The following is a 22453-nucleotide window of genomic DNA, read 5'->3' on the forward strand; positions in this document are numbered from 1 at the left end:
GCGATTAATAAAAGGGTGTGGTCACTGATTTCTACAGTGTTTCAAACAGGTTTATTATGTATCTGAATGTATTCAGCAGATTAACACGTCTCCATGTTTCCTTTCAGCACCCGCCAACCCAAAAGCTGCACTGAGATCCAAGATAGTTGCTGAGTTTTTGGTGAGAGTCTTTAGTCGATGTTTGCTGAATGTCGTCTGAGAGACAGAAAATAAAACAGTAATTAAAACGCTGCTTCTGTAGCATGTACTCACCGTCTGATCGATCACTTTTGTCTCATCTTTCTTTGGGCAGCCTTCAACGTTTATGGAGCATCTCACCAAATACAGGAAATCCATGGATGAGATTGAGCTGAGAGAGAAGCAGCTAGCTGCCATGAGAGTGGACGTGTGCAGCACAGTAGCGCTGAAGAAACTCAAAGGTTGCTGCTGCATGCTCGTCTTAAGAAATCTTTACAAGGGAATTGATGTGGTCATGCATTTTTTTTTACCTTTTTGGAGCAGCTTATATTCTGCAGTAGCTTCATGATTTCGTATTTCGTGAAATTAAACAAATGTAATTTGTTTGTATTTCTCTGTATTTATTTATTTGTTTGTTTTTGTTTAGATAAAGCAGGTGGCAAGCGTTTTTCGAAAGATTTTGAAGATGGTAGTACAAAACTGCGGGACTTTGTAGCCTTTCTGGAGGGAGAGGTAAAAAAAGGACCTGCTCTGATTGAGGCTCTGGAGAATGCTGACATTTTCTACGAGATGCAGTACAAAGAGGTCAAGATCGTCACCAATGTAAGTCACATTGTTTGTCTATCGGGTGAGAATTTTTAAATCTTTGAATTTAGTACAAGGCGTCTGTGAGTTCAGGATAAATGAAGACGACACAAATGTAATTACATTTGAAAAAAAAAACAACCCTGCATTTCCTCAGGCCTATCAGACTTTTGCCAACCGAGTGTTGCATCTCAAAAAGAAATTGGATACCCTCAAAGCTTCTTTACCTGACCCTGATGAATCGCCAATCCCTTCACCCTCTGAGGACGCGCCATCACCCACAGGATCTGAGTCACCCTTCCATGGCTTAACACGAATTGGTACCCCAGACCCAGAGCTGGATGGTCAGGCATTGGAGGAGGACCTGATCGCTCTCGGTGATGCACCTAGTCCACTCTCTTCCCCTGGGGACAAAGACAACCGTGACGTGGAGGACATGGAACTCTCAGATACTGAGGAGATGGCGGAACCAGCCATCATAGGTAACATATTGTCTTGCTTTGTGTACATTTGGAGGATTTATGGAACATATATTCCATGATTTATTTGTTCTTTTTGACCCCACAGTAGAAGAAAGGACAGAGCAGCCTGGCCCTGCCAGTGTGTCCAATCAGACCCTGGCTCTTGCTGTGACTGAACTGTCTCAAACCAGCCATACTGAACCTGAGAATGAAACTACACCACCAGCAGCAGCCACACCACCAATAACGGGGTCCCTTCCCATTAACCTGGCGGGTGTGGATTTGGGCAAAATCAGCTCAATTATTAGCACACTCACAAATGTCATGAAGAACAATGGTAAGGCCATTTCAGATTCTTTAGAAGTAAAATACTGACCCATGAAATGTATTTTCACAGTGATCGTAAACAAGAAGAGGAGTATTTGAATCAGTTGTTTAAGGGTTATGTGGAGTTATCAGCAGCTTTATTTATCTTTCTCCCCCCCAGCTACAGGAGTGAGCCCAGCATTTCGCTCTGCCACCAGTACTTCAAGCACTCTTTCCTCGGCCAGTTCAACCTTGAAGAGCCCCACGGTCTCTTCCTCGCCAGCTGTTCCTGCATCTAACTCGCTGGCGAAAATACTATCCCGGGTGGACATCAACCCTGGCACCCTGCTAAACGTCCTGTCCAAAACCCAGTCACAAGGGATTGGCCTTCAGGGTATGAAACTGAGTGTTCTGTGAAACCAAAAATATTATATGATTGACACGGAACTGTGAAGCAGAGATTTATTTGATGTGCAAATGAAACTTCAAATGATGTAAAAATGAAATCAAAAGTAAACCTTGTTTTGGAGCTCATGAAATGTAGATGCCCCAGTTAGTGGTGCTATTCGCAATCATTCATTTGAACTGGTAGCTGGTTTTATCTTACCCAAATCAGATTGGTTGACCAGTTGAGCTTTGTTGACTTCTTTTTTCCCCATTTTCTCTCATTCAGGACTGTCTTCCTTCCTGAACAGTCAGACTGCAGTAAACTCAAATCCTTCAGGCTCGAATTTGGACTCGTCCTCAGACTCCACTTCCAAAGCCCATGACTCTCCCGTTACCAATCCAGTTCCACCTGCTCCTACAGTGGTGAGAGGCTCCACCCCTCAAAGGGCTGTGACTCTCCAGTCATCTCAACCTCCCAGCACTATTCAGAGCAGGGATCTTCAGAAAGAAGCCGAGGAACACAAAGAGGAGCCAGTTGTTTCTGTCAGTTCTACACTGGACTCCAAGATCGACGGCTTCCTTCAGGGAAATCCAGGACTGAGAGGCTTAAATATGGGTTTCCCCCCTGTTCTTCCGTGGTCTAAAGCTGTTGATAGTCCTTCAGCGAACACAGAAAACCTCGGGGGAACACCTGTGAGGGACGAGTCTGGTGCAACGCCAACTCAAGATGAGGTCATGGATGAGCCTGCAGTACAACCATTTTTGTATCAAGGAAGGCCTCTGCAAACAGCTTCATCATCAGCTGCTTCTACACCTGCAGTGGTCACTGGACCACCCATGTCCACGTTTCCTACTGATTCCTGGCAAGAGCAGAACAGGCACATCTTGCAGTATGGTCCTGGGTCAGCGCGTAGCATTGATCACTACCAGAGAGACTTCCAAAGTTCAGGGATGCCAATTAGAGAAACAGGGCGCCCTCAGCATGTTGAATCCTTGTTGCCAACATCAATGGCAGACAAGAATCAGATCTCAAATAAAAACAATGAGACCCTGGAGAGAATTAGCCTAGGAACACCATTCTCTAGTAATGGAGCAGACAATGCTAGCTTGGCAAATGATGGCTGGTATCATGATGCACATGGACATGATCAAGAGCAGCGTGTCGGTGCCAACTCTGAATCATATCAAGGGAAACCGCAGCAGTCTGAAGATCATAGACATGATTCCAACCCTCCAAATTTCTTCAACACCCCATTACCACCTCCTCCACCAATCCCCCAGCTTCCACCTCCACCTCAAGACTTTATCACTCCAGTGGTAGGTCAAAGAGTCAAAGATCCTCTTGAGCCCAAGATCACAGACAGTGTACAGACTGGTGGCGAAGTCCCGCCCTATTCTCTTTCTCATGACGATTATGACGAGCGTCTCCTCAATCGGATCCCAACCAAGGAGACTTTCCATCCCCATCCGAACACCTCAGGGCCACGGCATTGTGCAGTCACACCGCATCCTGTTCATCTGGGCCCTCAGAATGGCCCAATGGACTTTAACCATCGCCCCAGAGTCCCTGTACACAATCAGCACCACCCTGGTATGCCTCGTCAAAGTGCTCCATCTACTGTAAGGGGGTACCACGAGACTCTTAGTCCCTCACATGCTCCGCCTAATGACACATATTTGGACCCACACTGTGATGCGCCCCCTCGCAGCCCTTCTCCTCCTTCTTACAACGTCGATCGCCCTGTCTCGCCTCACACACGCACGTTTTATCCAGAAGAGAGACCCATCATGCCAATGCACCATCCGGAACCTAGATTACGTCCTCGACTTGAGCACAGGACTCCTCCTCCGCCGCATCACTACCGTCCTCCACGGCCTGGTCACTTCCCCCCACAGAGACCTCTCCGTCGTCCTCCGCCGCCTCATATCCATCATCCCATTGAGCCACCGTTCCAGAGAGGAAAAAGACACGGTCCTCCTTTTGGAGGTCCTTCAAGACCTCCGGGTCCATTTTACCCTCCTAAAAGACCTTTTCTGCCCCCAAGGTACTGAACTGTTAGCACACGTAAAGGCTTAGAGTTACAGCATTAACGTACTGACGTCCATGCAACGACGATCTTCCACTAGGCTTCATAAGATTACACTCTGACGGTCAGTACATGTAGGAACAATACGGTGGTCTCATGCAGCTTGAGGATCTGTGCTCTCTGAGGTTCGATCTCTACATGGGCTGTGAAGGGGTGCGACCTTGTCGTCGTGTAGCAAGAGCCAAGACAGCAAGAGGATGGGGGGACATAAAAGATGACTGAAGTAGAAGAGAATCACTACAGGGATCCGGGAGAGAAGATGCGAGTGGAGCAGCCATGAAATTGCAAGATAAAGAGAAAATGAGGTGGTTATACTTTTATTTGATTGCTCTTTGCCGTTTATTTTTTTTATTCACACTTCTAAGGCAACGTTCCAAATGATTTGATTCTAGTCATCCATCCTTCCTTCCTTAAAAAAGTGTGTGTGTGTTTGTGAGTGCGTGCGTGTGTGTGTGTGTGTGTGTGTGTGTATGCCTGTCTTTGGGTCAGTCTTAAACCCAAAACCAGCGGTGCACAGTTCCAGGTCCTGGAGGGCAGTTTGCTGCTTTCCCTGCATTCACTTAACTTACAGGGAACTAAGTAGGCAGGGGAATTGTTAAACTGTGCTTACGTGTAAAGATCTCCAGGCAGGACAGTGTGCAGTGCTGGTTTAAACTATTGGCGTTAAAAAACAAACAAAAAAAGATTTGTGTGATTCCCTGCTTCATTAGCTCATGTGCGATTTGTGCGTTAATTAAAGCCGGATGCCTTGCGTAGACTTTTAGACTTGGGTACGCTGTAATCCATCGAGTCTGAAAGATTTGACTCGTGTTCCACGTCATCGTTCGAGATTGCGTCATCTACCGCTGTTCAAGTTTTGGGATCGCCTTTTAATGAAGAGTCCGGGAAATGCTAAGCAAGCCAGGAATGTATCATTTTGTGTGTGTGTGTGTGTGTATGTGTGGGGGGGTGGGGGGTGGTTTGCTAGGAGGGAAGTTAAAAGGAATAATGAATTTTTCCACACTGACTGAAGATGTGGAAGAGAAGACGTTTTCCTGTCACGTGGCCTCAATCAACATTTTCCCCTCCTCCAGTTCCTCACGAGTCACTGTACCTGACTTCAATAAATAAAAGTGTTTGGAAAAAACAAAAAAACCTCCATGGGAGAGTGCGCTGTTTCTCAACCATGGTGTGTCCGAGTCATTTCATCTTCGCTAGACATCCGAGACTGCCTTCTCTGGTTTGCACACATTTTTTTTTATTTTGGAACTAACTAATTTCATACCTGCTTACAATAGTGTTTGTGAAAAATCATAAAAATATGCTTTCATGCTCAGCGTGTTAAAAACAATTTATATGGGGGGGCGGATCAAACACAAACAAACCAAAAACTCCACCTGGCTCAAGAAAAACATTCCTGACCTACTCCAGCATGAAATATCATTTTTTGATTACAACGTCAGTCTTATTAGCTTCATTGACAGCGGTGCAATTTTTTCTTTTCTTTTTATCTACATTTGAATAAAGAAGTCATTATTATTGTTTAGGCAAATTCACCTTGTGTGTATATAAAGCATGCAGGAAGCGTAGGTTAAGAGTTAAACAAAACGCGTTATTAATGATGCGGTCTGAAATTCTACACTCCTGCTCATAAATCACAGAAAACATCCACAGACCTCTGATGATAGATGCAGCACTCCTGAGCCGGTGACGGTCAGAATAATGTTTAACAGCAGTCATGAGAACCAGGGATGCAAACGTGCCTCATCGTTTTGTTAAACAAAATGCTTCTGAAAGCATTAACAAATGTGTTTCAGACTGTCTGATGGTCAACCTCCAAACCAGTCACGTAGTGTCACAAGCTACAGCCCTTTTAGTCAAAGTCAAGCAAATGGATTATTGCTTTAGGAAATCTTTAAACCTTTTACAACCTTTTAAGAAAGATTTTTTGCACCTTTTCTAAAACTGTATATAAAACAAAAGCAGTTCATTAGTGGAGTATATGTACTCTTCTAGCTCTAAACATGGCTTTGAATTTAATGTTTAGTTTATTAAAGACCTTTCAGAAAAGGACTGTAATAGAAAAGAAAATAAACAGCTTTAGAGCATACTATAATATAAACTGCTGATAAATCCATCACGGTTAACACTGTAATGGCTTCAGATGCTAAACTCAATTTGAGATATGGAACAGTTTTTTTTTTCGCTTTATCACTGCTTTAATATCAAATAAACTCGATATCAAGGTCTCTCTTAGCTCAGATGTAGATCCCTGCATTTTAGGAATCTTTAAAGCTTTAACACCATTTTTAGGACGCTTTCTGCAAATTATAGTTGTATAAAACAAACTAATAGTCCATTAGTGGAGTATTTGTACTTGGTGTATCTTCTAGCTCTAAACATGGCTTTAAATTTAATTTTTAGTTTATTAAAGACCTTTGAAGAATGTGTAATAGCAAAGAAGAGCACTTAGGAGCATACTGAGCTGATAAATGGCTTCAGATTAACTGCTAAACTAAATTTTAGAAATTAAACGTTCAGATATTTGAAGTGTTTTTATCGTTATTCGCTTTAACACCGCTTTAATATCAAATAAATTCGATATCAAGATTTCTCTTAGCTCAGATGTAGATCCCTGCATTTTAGGAATCTTTAAAGCTTTAACACCATTTTAAGGATGCTTTCTGCAAATTATTATAGTTGTATAAAACAAACTAATTGTCCATTAATGGAGTATTTTTACTCGTCTAGCTCTAAGCATGGCCGTAAATTTAATTTTTAGTTTATTACCGACTTTTGAGAATATGTAATAGCAAAAGGAAAATAAAAACTTGGTAAACATTGTAATGGCTTCAGATTAACTGCTAAACTGAATTTGAGAGATGGAACATGTTCAGATATTTGATCAGTTTTTTTCACTTTAACACCGCTTTAATATCAAATAAACCCAATATCAAGATCTCTTTTAGCTCAGATGTAGAATCCTGCATTTTAGGAATCTTTAAACCTTTAAGAACATTTTAAGGCTTTCTGCGACGACTTATAGTTGTATAAAACACTAATAGTCCATTAATTAGAGTATTTGTACTCGGTGTATCTTCTAGCTCTAAACATGACCTTACATTTAAACCTATTTTAGATACTGATTAATAATCTCAGGTGGTGGTTATTATTATTATTATAGACCTTTGAATTCTTTGGACCATACCAAGCTGATAAATCCATCTTACTCATTAAGTACTTGCTCATAAATCCAATAAACTAAAGTCTATTAGTGAAGTATTTGTACTCAGTGGATCTTCTAGCTCTAAACATGGCTTTAAACTTAATTTTTAGTTTAGAAAAGACCTTTGAGAATATGAAATGAGAGCATACTAATAAATCACTGATAAATCCATAGAAATGGCTTGAGATGCTAAACTGAATTCGTTTTCATCGTTATTTGCTTTGAACTTAATATCAAGATCTTCACATGTAGCTCTCTAAATAAACCAGGCATTGCGGATGCAATTTTCAGAAATGTGTTCGTTGAGGTGATCTTCACATTGTTGACCGTTAAAAACACTTAATTCAGCACAAAACAATCGATCAAGACATAGCTTCACAGCCTGGCTCTTGATCCATCTACCTGCCAGAATCCCAATCGAACCATTATGGTATTTCTGAGAGTTTTGAGTTGGAAAATCTACAGGGTGTCTGAAAATATCCACAAAACCCGCGGGTCAGTTTTATACTGGTTAGTTTGTGGCTTTTCGGACGCTCTGTAGAAATTAAAGATAAAAAAAAGAAAAATAGTATACATCAGCTCCTCAGACTCGATCATTGATGTAGATGTAGCAGATTTTGTTGATGCTAGGCCAACAAAACATTTTTACTCATTTGGATTTTTAGGTCATTTTTTAACAAAAATAATTCTTTATGCATCAATGAGTCAGTATCCTTAAGCTGATGACCTTTACAGATGACCTTGCTTTTAGTTGTGATCTTGAAAGCTGCAAATGAAAGCAGATATGGAGAGTCCAGAGAGTTGAAAGGCTTCAACAAATAAAGCCCCATCAAAAACATTTTGGTCAGTCATCTATTGAAGTTCCAAACTATAGGGCGTATGAAACTTATAATCTCTTTTGCTTTATTTAATTCATTCGGAAAACAGAAATCGCTCTAACTGTAAGAGCAGCTCTCGGTGTCTCTTTCCTGTGAACGTACGTCCTTATTCACCTGTACATCCTGTTCGTTTTTCTCTCACAGCGATTCAGAGTAATTTTAGAGATCAGCAATAAAAGAAAAAAGTACTGAAGTAGAGTCTGTCTGTTTATCTCGGCTTACCACCTTGACTTCATCGAGTTCCTCAGACTCGGCGGAACACGAGGTTACGGTCGAGAATCTGACATGTCGAGGTTTATTTTGTTTACTTTATACTCGAATCCTTCTTCGCAGGGATCAGCAGTCATATGGAACACTGCTTTTCAAATAGTTAAAACAAAATTTGCTTTCAAGTACAAATTAGCTACACTAAGCGCTCTTCTTTTTACCACTTTCTTAAATCCTTTACAGACTATAATTGTGGTTTCTTTATCATTACATCATTAGGAAGCAGCTCCAGCGCTCGTGTGATAGGTTTTTTTAAAAATTTGGTTCTCGTTGAAAAATATCGTAGGTCGTGTTTTTTAAGGCGGAGCTTTCAGTAGGGCTGATTTGAGGTTTTGTTTTCATGGGTATTAAACGGTTAAAACGTGTATAAACTGCTTGAATCTGATGAGAAGAAAGGAGGAATATTTCTCCCTTTGTTTTTATTTGTGTTGAATAACCTGTGATCTAAACCCACATCAGCTTATCGCTTATTTTAATGAACTCTTCAGCTTTCAGTGGTTCATTCCCGAACAGACATATGACATAACTGATTGACGTAAATTATTTAATGTCTGGCGCAGATTTCTATAAAACATAAATGTTCTGCGGCATAAAACCGAACGAAAGCTGCAATAAATTCGAGCCGCTATGATTTAATTGTTAGTCACATGGTTTCTCTATGGTACAAAAAAATGGTTTTTAGCCAGTAATTTCTTTTTGTTTTTATTATATATTTTATAAATAATTTTATTTATTTATTTATTTATTTATTCATCCATCCATCCATCCATCCATCCATCCAATTTAATGCAGTTGTATTTTTAATTGTTTATTTATTTATTGGCAGATTTGTATATTTCAATTTAAAGCTTAAAAATAAGTAAATCTGTCTAAAACTAGCTTTAGGTATTTCTCTTATTTAGTTTTATTCAGGATATCTTCCCTTGCTAAGATGTTTTTGTCGCAGTGTATATTTTTATCTTTACATCATTCCTCTGCTGATCTAAAAGCTGGTGCTGGTTAAAGGGATGTGAACTTTAGCCTTTTCCCTGCAGATGATGTTGTTCATGAGTTGTGTTAATGTCCAGATCCGATCCTTTTACACAAACCGGACTATCGGAGTTGAACCTTAAACCTTAGTGACCTACATTGTTGCGTTCTCTTTCTAAAGTCTAACTAAGACTGTTTTTACATTTCAGTATATTTGCCATCGATCCACAAATACAAAGTATTGAAAAGTAAAAAGTATGTGCTTCTCTGACCGTCACACTCATATATGCTTGTTGACCGTCTCATTCCAGATTTATTTCCTACTTTTTTGTTATAATGTGCTCCAAGGGGCAGTGGTGGCTCAAGTGCTTAAGGCTCTGGGTTGTTGATTGGAAGATCAGGGTTCAAGCCCCAGCACCTTGAGCAAGGCATTTAATCCTCCCCCTTCTCCATCAGCACAACATCATGGCTGACCCTTTGCTCTGACCCCAACCCTCTAAAGATGGGATATGTATATGTGACAAGAGCATTAGTGAGATCAGACACTTGTAAACGTGAGGAGGTCTGGGGTTCAGTGGGGTTGAATCAGAGTCAGGGCTCTGTGCAGGACACTCCAGTTCTTCCACTCCAACCTTAACACGTGGAGCTCTGCGCTCTGTATATGCTGGAACAGGGTTGTAGTCTCTTAGTGTCTAGGGAGGGAGAAATGATACAGAAAACAATACAATGATATGCTTCCAGGAGCCACAGATGGGTGTGGTCATCGGGGTGCACATACTTGTGGGTGTGTAGTGTAACTCTACAAGCCATGCATTAATAGTTGTAGTTAAAAGATTCAAACAGTGCTGAAAAGGGTTGTTAGTAAAACTGCAGCTCAGAATGCAATCTTTTGGCATTTAAAAACATGAAGGGTTCTTTGTCATCTCTCTGTGTAGAACATTTTCCCTTCAGAAAGTATCTCGAAGATTGAACTTCTATTTGAAATCCTTTAAACCATTTTGTGCACGAGTGAAAACTGGGCGAGGAAAAAGACACAATGATTAAAATGAATTGAGGGGAATTTGGTTAGCAAATCAAACCCTCCCTCCATCCATCCAATTCCTTCCTCCCTGCCTCCATCCATCCATCCAATTCCTCCCTCCCTGCCTCAATCCATCCATCCAATTCCTCCCTCCCTGCCTCCATCCATCCAGCCATCCAATCCCTGCCTCCATCCATCCATCCATCCATCCAATTCCTCCCTCCCTGCCTCAATCCATCTATCCAATTCCTCCCTCCCTGCCTCAATCGATCCATCCAATTCCTCCCTCCCTGCCTCCAGCCATCCAATTCCTGCCTCCATCCATCCATCCATCCATCCAATTCCTCCCTCCCTGCCTCAATCCATCCATCCAATTCCTCCCTCCCTGCCTCCATCCATCCAGCCATCCAATTCCTGCCTCCATCCATCCATCCATCCATCTCTCCCTCCCAAGCCTCTCTCCCTCCAAACCTTCCACCATCCATACATCCATCCATCCATCTCTCCCTCCCAAGCCTCTCTCCCTCCAAACTTCCCTCCATCCATCCATCCATCCATCCATCCATCCTTCCATCTCTCCCTCCCAAGCCTTCCACCATCCATCCATCCATCTATCTCTCCCTCCCAAGCCTCTCTCCCTTCAAACCTCCCACCATCCATCCATCCATCTTTCTCTCTCTCTGTCTGTCTGTCTCTCTCGCTATCTCTGGCACTCTCTCTCTCTATTTCTCCTTCTCTCTCCCTCAAACACACAGTAAGTGAATCATGTCATCAGTCTGCTTGTTTCAGCTTTGCTCATGGCTGTGTTCCAGTGCTGCTTTTAAGACGCCCGTGTCGACTTTGCCTCATCTTTTTCCCCTTGGAAGTATCTGTGTCGTTATTGTGACTCTGTTAACCTCAGCTCATGTAATGTTTGTTAGATCAGCTGCTGAAGGCCTGAGAGCCAACAGGACTAAACTTCTGGGTCAAATCTGTGGCTTTGGAAGCTGCTGCGGTTTTCTTTTTCAAGCCAGAAAAGCAGTGATTGAAACTGTTCGTAAAATCAGACTAAAGTCAGTAAAACTTTGTTTTTTCTCACTTTCTTTACTCAGCTCTTACTCTGATACGAAAGCTGATTCCTAACTGGGATTTTTAATCAGCTATTTCAGACATTTCACTCTGATATTATGTACAGAACAATAAAACTTACCTTCAAACGTCATTCTTTACAACAGAGTACTATGATGTGTGAAATTAGTTGCGCTGTCTGGGTGGGAGGTGCTGTTACTCTCTCTCTCTCCTGTCAGTCACAGTGACATGAGATGATTGTAGGCATCTGTAAACTCGTGTATGTGGAAGAGGGTTGATAGTTTCGCAACTCACTCGGAGGAATGTGCTATTTTCACATTCTTAATCTGTAGGGTTTAATATGGAGTTGTCCCACCCTTTGCAGCTATAACAGCTTCAACTCTTCTGGGAAGGCTTTCCACAAGGTTTAGGAGTGTGTTTATGGGAATTCCTGACCATTCCTCTAGAAGCACATTTGTGAGGTCAGGCACTGATGTTAGACGAGAAGGCCTGGCTTGCAGTCTCCACTTTAATTCATCCCAAAGGTGTTCTATGTGGTTGAGCATGAAATTGTCTAAAATGTCTTGGTATCCTGAAGCACTAAGAGTTCCTTTCACTGGAACTAAGTGGCCGAGCCCAACCCCTGAAAAACGACCCCACACCATAATCCCCCCTCCACCAAACTTTACACTTGGCACAATGCAGTCAGGCAAGTACCGTTCTCCGCTGTTCTAGAGTCCAGTGGGGGCGTGCTTTACACCACTGCATCCGACGCTTTGCATTGCACTTGGTGATGTAAGGCTCGGGTTCAGCTGCTTGACCATGAAAACCCGTTTCATGAAGCTCTCTATGCACTGTTCTTGAGATAATCCGAAGGCCACATGAAGTTTGGAGGTCTGTAGCTATTGACTCTGCAGAAAGTTGGCGACCTCTGTGTGCCTGAGCATGCGCTGACCCTACTCTGTGATTTTACGTGGCCTAGCACTTCGTCTCTGAGTTGCTGCTGTTCCCAGTTGCTTCCACTTTGTTATAATACCACTAACAGTTGACCATGGAATATTTAGTAGTAAGGAAATTTCATGAATAGACTTATTGCACAGGTGGAAACCTATTATGGTACCACACTGGACTTCACTGAGCTCCTGAGAGTGACCCATTCTTTTCACAGATGTTTATAGAAGCAGTTTGATTGGTGCTGGATTCTATACACCTGTGGCCATGGACTGCCTGAGTTCAATGGTTTGGAGGGGTGTCCTTTGGCAATATAATGTATCTTGATCAGCAGTTCGGAAATGTATTAGCCTTCACCGACTACAGTGGGTTGAGTGGTTGGGGAGAGCAGGAAGGAACTGACAGGTGAGCAAATTATGGAGAAATTATCATGTAAAAATCAGTACGGTTATTCAAATCACAGACTTGGTCAACTGGTCAAGATTGTCTTTGTTGTGATGGAAAAAAGCTTTTTTCCCAAATAATCGTTGAGTAATTCCATAAACTGTGACGGTCCTAAAGGATGCTGCTGTCCTCTGTGAAAATGTTTCTTCTTAAATAATTCTTCTTTAATAAATTTATAGCGAGCGTTTTTTGCTACTCAAACATTTGAATAATTTATTTTTTATTTTTTTTTGTCCAGAATGATCTGTTGCCTTAGGAACACGTGACAGAATGTACACGAGACAGATTTCGGATTTATCCGATGAGCGTCCGGTCATATTGATTACTGAAGACTCTGGTGATGGCTGATGGAGTGGACAGAGTACTCGTCAGATCCAGTCTAAGTGCTGATGGAACAGAAGCCAGTGAATAAAAGTGCACGAGAACAGCACTGAAACCTTCCTCTAAGAGAGAGAGAGGGAGAGAGAGCAGTGCAGAGGGTTTTAAGTTGCACTACTTCTGGAAACAAACAAAAACCGATCAATGGGACGCGGTGTAGAGTAAACGGAGAGACACGGGCAGGACTGGACAGTCTTAAGACTGTCCTAGTGACGACCTGAGCTCTGGCCTGCTGAGGGCAGCTAAGTCTCAGAGAACTAACTCTTTCTTTCTTTCTTTCTTTCTTTCTTTCTTTCTTTCTTTCTTTCTTTCTTTCTTTCTTTCTTTCTTTCTTTCTTTCTTTCTTTTCTTTCTTTCTTTCTTTCTTTCTTTCTTTCTTTCTTTCTTTCTTTCTTTCTTTCTTTCTTTCTTTCTTTCTTTCTTTCTTTCTTTCTTTCTTTCTTTCTTTCTTTCTTTCTCCCTATTTTCCTTCCTTGCTTCCTTCCTTCCTTCTTCCCTTTTCTCCTTCCTAAAATATGTATTGTATAAAATAAATGATAATTAATAATGCATTCTTTATGAATAATGAATAAATTGTGGACATATTTTGTTGTTTGTTCTGGGACATTTTTTTTTTCATCTTGCTCTGTAAATTATGTCAGAAAAGCTCATTCTGAAGATTCTCCTTAAATAAAATATGTTTAATTTTGTACAGTGTGTCAGATCATTTGTCATCATTTCAGATCAGGTGGGTGTTAAGACTGAATTCTCGTGGGTTTGTGATGAGCCTGATTCAGGCCAGTTTATTTATACAGATGTTTATACCACAGCACTGTTGTGGTCTCCATTCTGATTGGTCAGAAGGGATGGAATAATAATAATAATAAAAAAAAGATTTTTTTATACCAGCTACAGTATCTGAGAACAGGAACTAACTTCCCATGAAGTTCATCTAAACTCTAACCGGTGAAGAGTGTGAGGTGACCTTCATCAATAAATAAAACTCTGGCACTGTGTTACTGCAGCATAAGAGGAATAAAACACGCTGTTGTGCTGTTGTGTAACTTCTTCAGCAGTTTGAGCAACAGTAGCTCGTCTGTTGGATCGGATCACACGGGTCAGCCTTCTCTCCCCACGTGCATCAGTGAGCCTTGACCGTCCATGACACTGTCACCGGTTCACCACTGTTCCTTCCTTGGACCACTTTTGATAGATACTGACCACTGCAGACCAGGAACACCCCACAAGAGCTGCAGTTTTGGAGATGCTCTGATCCAGTGGTCTAGCCATCACAATTTGGCCCTTCGTCAAACTCGCTCAAATCCTTACTCTTGTCCATTTTTCCTGCTTCTAACATCAACTTTGAGGACAAAATGTTGACTTGCTGCCTAATATATCCCACCCACTAACAGGTGCCATGATGAGGAGATCATCAGTCTTATTCACTTCACCGGTCACTGCTCACAATGTTATACCTGACCGGTGTATATCTGCAGGACTACTGCTGTAATTTCCCTTCAAACCTCGAGCCCTGATCCAGAATGATGATGATGTTCCTGTACACAAAGCACAGAGCTCCATGAAGACATGGTGTAGAGGTTAAGGTTGGAGTGGAAGAACTGGTGTGTCCTGCACAGAGCTCCTGACTCTGACTCAACTCCACTGAACACCTTTGTGATGAACTGGAAAACCGACTGAACCCCAGACCTCCTCACTCTTACAACACCAGTGTCTGATCTCACTAATGCTCTTGGAGCTGAATGATCACTAATCCCCACAACTAATCTAGTGGAAAGCCTTCAGAGAAGAGAAGAGGGAATAAATCTGGAATGAGATGTTTAAGTGTGATGGTCAGGAGTGCAGATACTTTTGACCATATAGTGTTTAAACCCAGTAAAAGCTCTGGTGTTTTTCTTTGTACTCCCAGCTTCACATTTAATCATACTAGCGTCAGTTGATTGGTCAGAGGAAGGCAGTGATGAACCAATCAGCAGTGAGGAAACATCTAATCACTGGAGATAGTGAGAGCAGAAATATGCCAGAGCAGTATAATCACACCTATTTAATATTACATATAGACTGAGAGCAGGGATTGAATTTTAAGGAACATATCAGTTTACGCGAATGAATGAATGAATGAATGAATGAATGAATGAATGAATGAATGTCCTTCTTTTGTCCTTCAAATGAAAATAAACTGGACATTAGGGTTTCCCCAGCTGAACGCTTCAGGTTCATTAACCTGACTCTTTTTTTCACATTCTCATTCACACACACACTCACACTAACTCCCTCATACACACTCATACACACTCACACTAACTCCCTCATACACACTCATACACACACACACTAACTCCCTCATACACTCTCATACACACACACACACACTAACTCCCTCATACACTCTCATACACACACACACTAACTCCCTCATACAATCTCATACACACACACACACTAACTCCCTCATACACTCTCATACACACACACACTAACTCCCTCATACACTCTCATACACACACACACTAACTCCCTCATACACTCTCATACACACACACACTAACTCCCTCATACACTCTCATACACACACACACACACTAACTCCCTCATACACTCTCATACACACACACACTAACTCCCTCATACAATCTCATACACACACACACACTAACTCCCTCATACAATCTCATACACACACACACACTAACTCCCTCATACAATCTCATACACACACACACTAACTCCCTCATACACTCTCATACACACACACACTAACTCCCTCATAGAATCTCATACACACTCACACTAACTCCCTCATACACTCTCATACACACACACACACACACACTAACTCCCTCATACACTCTCATACACACACACACACACTAACTCCCTCATACACTCTCATACACACACACACACACACACACTAACTCCCTCATACACTCTCATACACACACACACACACTAACTCCCTCATACACTCTCATACACACACACACACACACACTAACTCCCTCATACAATCTCATACACACACACACTAACTCCCTCATACACTCTCATACACACACACACACTAACTCCCTCATACACTCTCATACACACACACACTAACTCCCTCATACACTCTCATATACACACACACTAACTCCCTCATACACTCTCATACACACACACACTAACTCCCTCATACACTCTCATACACACACACACACTAACTCCCTCATACAATCTCATACACACACACACACACACTCACTAACTCCCTCATACAATCTCATACACACACACACTAACTCCCTCATACACTCTCATACACATACACACACACACTAACTCCCTCATACACTCTCATACACATACACACACACACTAACTCCCTCATACAATCTCATACACACACACACTAACTCCCTCATACAATCTCATACACATACACACACACACTAACTCCCTCATACACTCTCATACACATACACACTAACTCCCTCATACAATCTCATACACACACACACTAACTCCCTCATACACTCTCATACACACACACACACACTAACTCCCTCATACACTCTCATACACACACACGAACCTAACTCCTGCATACACTCTCATACACACACACACACACTAACTCCCTCATACACTCTCATACACACACACACACACTAACTCCCTCATACACTCTCACACACACATACATACATACACACACATACACACACACACACACACACACACCAACATACACTGACACACACACACACACACTAACTCCCTCATACACTCTCATACACACACACACACACTAACTCCCTCATACACTCTCATACACACACACTAACTCCCTCATACACTCTCATACACACACACACACTAACTCCCTCATAGAATCTCATACACACACACACTAACTCCCTCATACACTCTCATACACACACACACACTAACTCCCTCATACACTCTCATACACACACACACTAACTCCCTCATACACTCTCATACACACACACACACACTAACTCCCTCATACACTCTCATACAGACACACACTAACTCCCTCATACACTCTCATACACACACACACACTAACTCCCTCATACACTCTCATACACACACACACTAACTCCCTCATACACTCTCATATACACACACACTAACTCCCTCATACACTCTCATACACACACACACTAACTCCCTCATACACTCTCATACACACACACACACTAACTCCCTCATACACTCTCATACACACACACACACACTAACTCCCTCATACACTCTCATACACACACACACACACTAACTCCCTCATACACTCTCATACACACACACACTAACTCCCTCATACACTCTCATACACACACACACTAACTCCCTCATACACTCTCATACACACACACACTAACTCCCTCATACACTCTCATACACACACACACTAACTCCCTCATACACTCTCATACACACACACACTAACTCCCTCATACACTCTCATACACACACACACACTAACTCCCTCATACACTCTCATACACACACACACACACTAACTCCCTCATACACTCTCATACACACACACACACTAACTCCCTCATACACTCTCATACACACACACACTAACTCCCTCATACACTCTCATACACACACACACACTAACTCCCTCATACACTCTCATACACACACACACACTAACTCCCTCATACACTCTCATACACACACACACACACTAACTCCCTCATACACTCTCATACACACACACACTAACTCCCTCATACACTCTCATACACACACACACTAACTCCCTCATACACTCTCATACACACACACACACTAACTCCCTCATACACTCTCATACACACACACACACACTAACTCCCTCATACACTCTCATACACACACACACTAACTCCCTCATACACTCTCATACACACACACACACACTAACTCCCTCATACACTCTCATACACACACACACTAACTCCCTCATACACTCTCATACACACACACACTAACTCCCTCATACACTCTCATACACACACACACTAACTCCCTCATACACTCTCATACACACACACACACACACTAACTCCCTCATACACTCTCATACACACACACACACACACACTAACTCCCTCATACACTCTCATACACACACACACACACACTAACTCCCTCATACACTCTCATACACACACACACTAACTCCCTCATACACTCTCATACACACACACACTAACTCCCTCATACACTCTCATACACACACACACACACACACACTAACTCCCTCATACACTCTCATACACACACACACACACACACTAACTCCCTCATACACTCTCATACACACACACACACACACTAACTCCCTCATACACACACACACACACTAACTCCCTCATACACTCTCATACACACACACACACACACACTAACTCCCTCATACACTCTCATACACACACACACTAACTCCCTCATAGAATCTCATACACACTCACACTAACTCCCTCATACACTCTCATACACACACACACACTAACTCCCTCATACACTCTCATACACACACACACACACACTAACTCCCTCATACACTCTCATACACACACACACACACACTAACTCCCTCATACAATCTCATACACACACACACACACACTAACTCCCTCATAGAATCTCATACACACTCACACTAACTCCCTCATACACTCTCATACACACACACACACTAACTCCCTCATACACTCTCATACACACACTCACACTAACTCCCTCATACACTCTCATACACACACACACTAACTCCCTCATACACTCTCATACACACACACACACTAACTCCCTCATACACTCTCATACACACACACACTAACTCCCTCATACACTCTCATACACACACACACTAACTCCCTCATACACTCTCATACACACACACACTAACTCCCTCATACACTCTCATACACACACACACTAACTCCCTCATACACTCTCATACACACACACACTAACTCCCTCATACACTCTCATACACACACACACACACACTAACTCCCTCATACAATCTCATACACACACACACACACTAACTCCCTCATACACTCTCATACACACACACACTAACTCCCTCATAGAATCTCATACACACTCACACTAACTCCCTCATACACTCTCATACACACACACACACACTAACTCCCTCATACACTCTCATACACACACACACTAACTCCCTCATACACTCTCATACACACACACACACACTAACTCCCTCATACACTCTCATACACACACACACTAACTCCCTCATACACTCTCATACACACACACACACTAACTCCCTCATACACTCTCATACACACACACACTAACTCCCTCATACACTCTCATACACACACACACACACTAACTCCCTCATACACTCTCATACACACACACACACTAACTCCCTCATACACTCTCATACACACACACACTAACTCCCTCATACACTCTCATACACACACACACACACTAACTCCCTCATACACTCTCATACACACACACTAACTCCCTCATACACTCTCATACACACACACACACACTAACTCCCTCATACACTCTCATACACACACACACACACTAACTCCCTCATACACTCTCATACACACACACACTAACTCCCTCATACACTCTCATACACACACACACTAACTCCCTCATACAATCTCATACACACACACACTAACTCCCTCATACACTCTCATACACACACACACTAACTCCCTCATACACTCTCATACACACACACACACACTAACTCCCTCATACACTCTCATACACACACTCACACTAACTCCCTCATACACTCTCATACACACACACACTAACTCCCTCATACACTCTCATACACACACACACACACTAACTCCCTCATACACTCTCATACACACACACACACACTAACTCCCTCATACACTCTCATACACACACACACACACTAACTCCCTCATACAATCTCATACACACACACACACACTAACTCCCTCATACACTCTCATACACACACACACTAACTCCCTCATACACTCTTAAACACACACACACTAACTCCCTCATACAATCTCATACACACACACACACACTAACTCCCTCATACACTCTCATATACACACACACACTAACTCCCTCATACACTCTCATACACACACACACACTAACTCCCTCATACACTCTCATACACACACTCACACTAACTCCCTCATACACTCTCATACACACACACACTAACTCCCTCATACACTCTCATACACACACACACTAACTCCCTCATACACTCTCATACACACACACACTAACTCCCTCATACACTCTCATACACACACACACTAACTCCCTCATACACTCTCATACACACACACACACACACTAACTCCCTCATACACTCTCATACACACACACACTAACTCCCTCATACACTCTCATACACACACACACTAACTCCCTCATACACTCTCATACACACACACACTAACTCCCTCATACACTCTCATACACACACACACTAACTCCCTCATACACTCTCATACACACACACACTAACTCCCTCATAGAATCTCATACACACTCACACTAACTCCCTCATACACTCTCATACACACACACACACTAACTCCCTCATACAATCTCATACACACACACACTAACTCCCTCATACACTCTCATACACACACACACTAACTCCCTCATACACTCTCATACACACACACACACACTAACTCCCTCATACACTCTCATACACACACACACTAACTCCCTCATACAATCTCATACACACACACACTAACTCCCTCATACACTCTCATACACACACACACTAACTCCCTCATACACTCTCATACACACACACACACACACTAACTCCCTCATACACTCTCATACACACACACACACTAACTCCCTCATACACTCTCATACACACACACACTAACTCCCTCATACACTCTCATACACACACACACACACACTAACTCCCTCATACAATCTCATACACACACACACACACTAACTCCCTCATACACTCTCATACACACACACACTAACTCCCTCATACACTCTCATACACACACACACACTAACTCCCTCATACACTCTCATACACACACACACTAACTCCCTCATACACTCTTAAACACACACACACTAACTCCCTCATACAATCTCATACACACACACACACACTAACTCCCTCATACACTCTCATATACACACACACACTAACTCCCTCATACAATCTCATACACACACACACTAACTCCCTCATACACTCTCATACACACACACACACTAACTCCCTCATACACTCTCATACACACACACACTAACTCCCTCATACACTCTCATACACACACACACACACACTAACTCCCTCATACACTCTCATACACACACACACTAACTCCCTCATACACTCTCATACACACACACACACACTAACTCCCTCATACACTCTCATACACACACACACTAACTCCCTCATACACTCTCATACACACACACACTAACTCCCTCATACACTCTCATACACACACACACACACTAACTCCCTCATACACTCTCATACACACACACACTAACTCCCTCATACACTCTCATACACACACACACACTAACTCCCTCATACACTCTCATACACACACACACTAACTCCCTCATACACTCTCATACACACACACACTAACTCCCTCATACAATCTCATACACACACACACTAACTCCCTCATACACTCTCATACACACACACACACACACTAACTCCCTCATACACTCTCATACACACACACACTAACTCCCTCATACACTCTCATACACACACACACACTAACTCCCTCATACACTCATACACACACACACTAACTCCCTCATACACTCTCATACACACACACACACACTAACTCCCTCATACACTCTCATACACACACACACTAACTCCCTCATACACTCTCATACACACACACACTAACTCCCTCATACAATCTCATACACACACACACACACACTAACTCCCTCATACACTCTCATACACACACACACACACTAACTCCCTCATACACTCTCATACACACACACACACACACTAACTCCCTCATACACTCTCATACACACACACACACACTAACTCCCTCATACACTCTCATACACACACACACACACACACACACACACTAACTCCCTCATACAATCTCATACACACACACACTAACTCCCTCATACACTCTCATACACACACACACTAACTCCCTCATACACTCTCATACACACACACACACACACTAACT

General features: G+C 42.4%; 1 protein-coding gene across 3 annotated transcripts in view; it reads left to right on the forward strand.

Moving 5' to 3' along the window:
* Positions 1–22453, forward strand: part of rprd2a (regulation of nuclear pre-mRNA domain containing 2a) — a 51493-nt gene that overhangs the window by 17170 nt on the left and 11870 nt on the right. Inside the window, exons 4-11 of one of the 3 annotated variants that reach the window (XR_009206210.1) lie at positions 108–160; positions 293–419; positions 605–780; positions 920–1244; positions 1330–1560; positions 1711–1923; positions 2203–4308; positions 13024–13505. Coding sequence is in view for 1 of the 3 variants with exons in the window: in XM_058404544.1 (XP_058260527.1) it covers positions 108–160; positions 293–419; positions 605–780; positions 920–1244; positions 1330–1560; positions 1711–1923; positions 2203–3968 (2891 nt within the window). In the remaining 2 variants the exon portion in view is untranslated. Of the gene's footprint in view, positions 1–107; positions 161–292; positions 420–604; positions 781–919; positions 1245–1329; positions 1561–1710; positions 1924–2202; positions 9111–13023; positions 13506–22453 lie in introns of those variants that run through there. The other 2 variants (XR_009206211.1, XM_058404544.1) reach the window with 2 other exon arrangements.

Source organism: Hemibagrus wyckioides, linkage group LG12 (assembly GCF_019097595.1).
Source record: "Hemibagrus wyckioides isolate EC202008001 linkage group LG12, SWU_Hwy_1.0, whole genome shotgun sequence".
Taxonomy (NCBI): Eukaryota; Metazoa; Chordata; class Actinopteri; order Siluriformes; family Bagridae; genus Hemibagrus; species Hemibagrus wyckioides.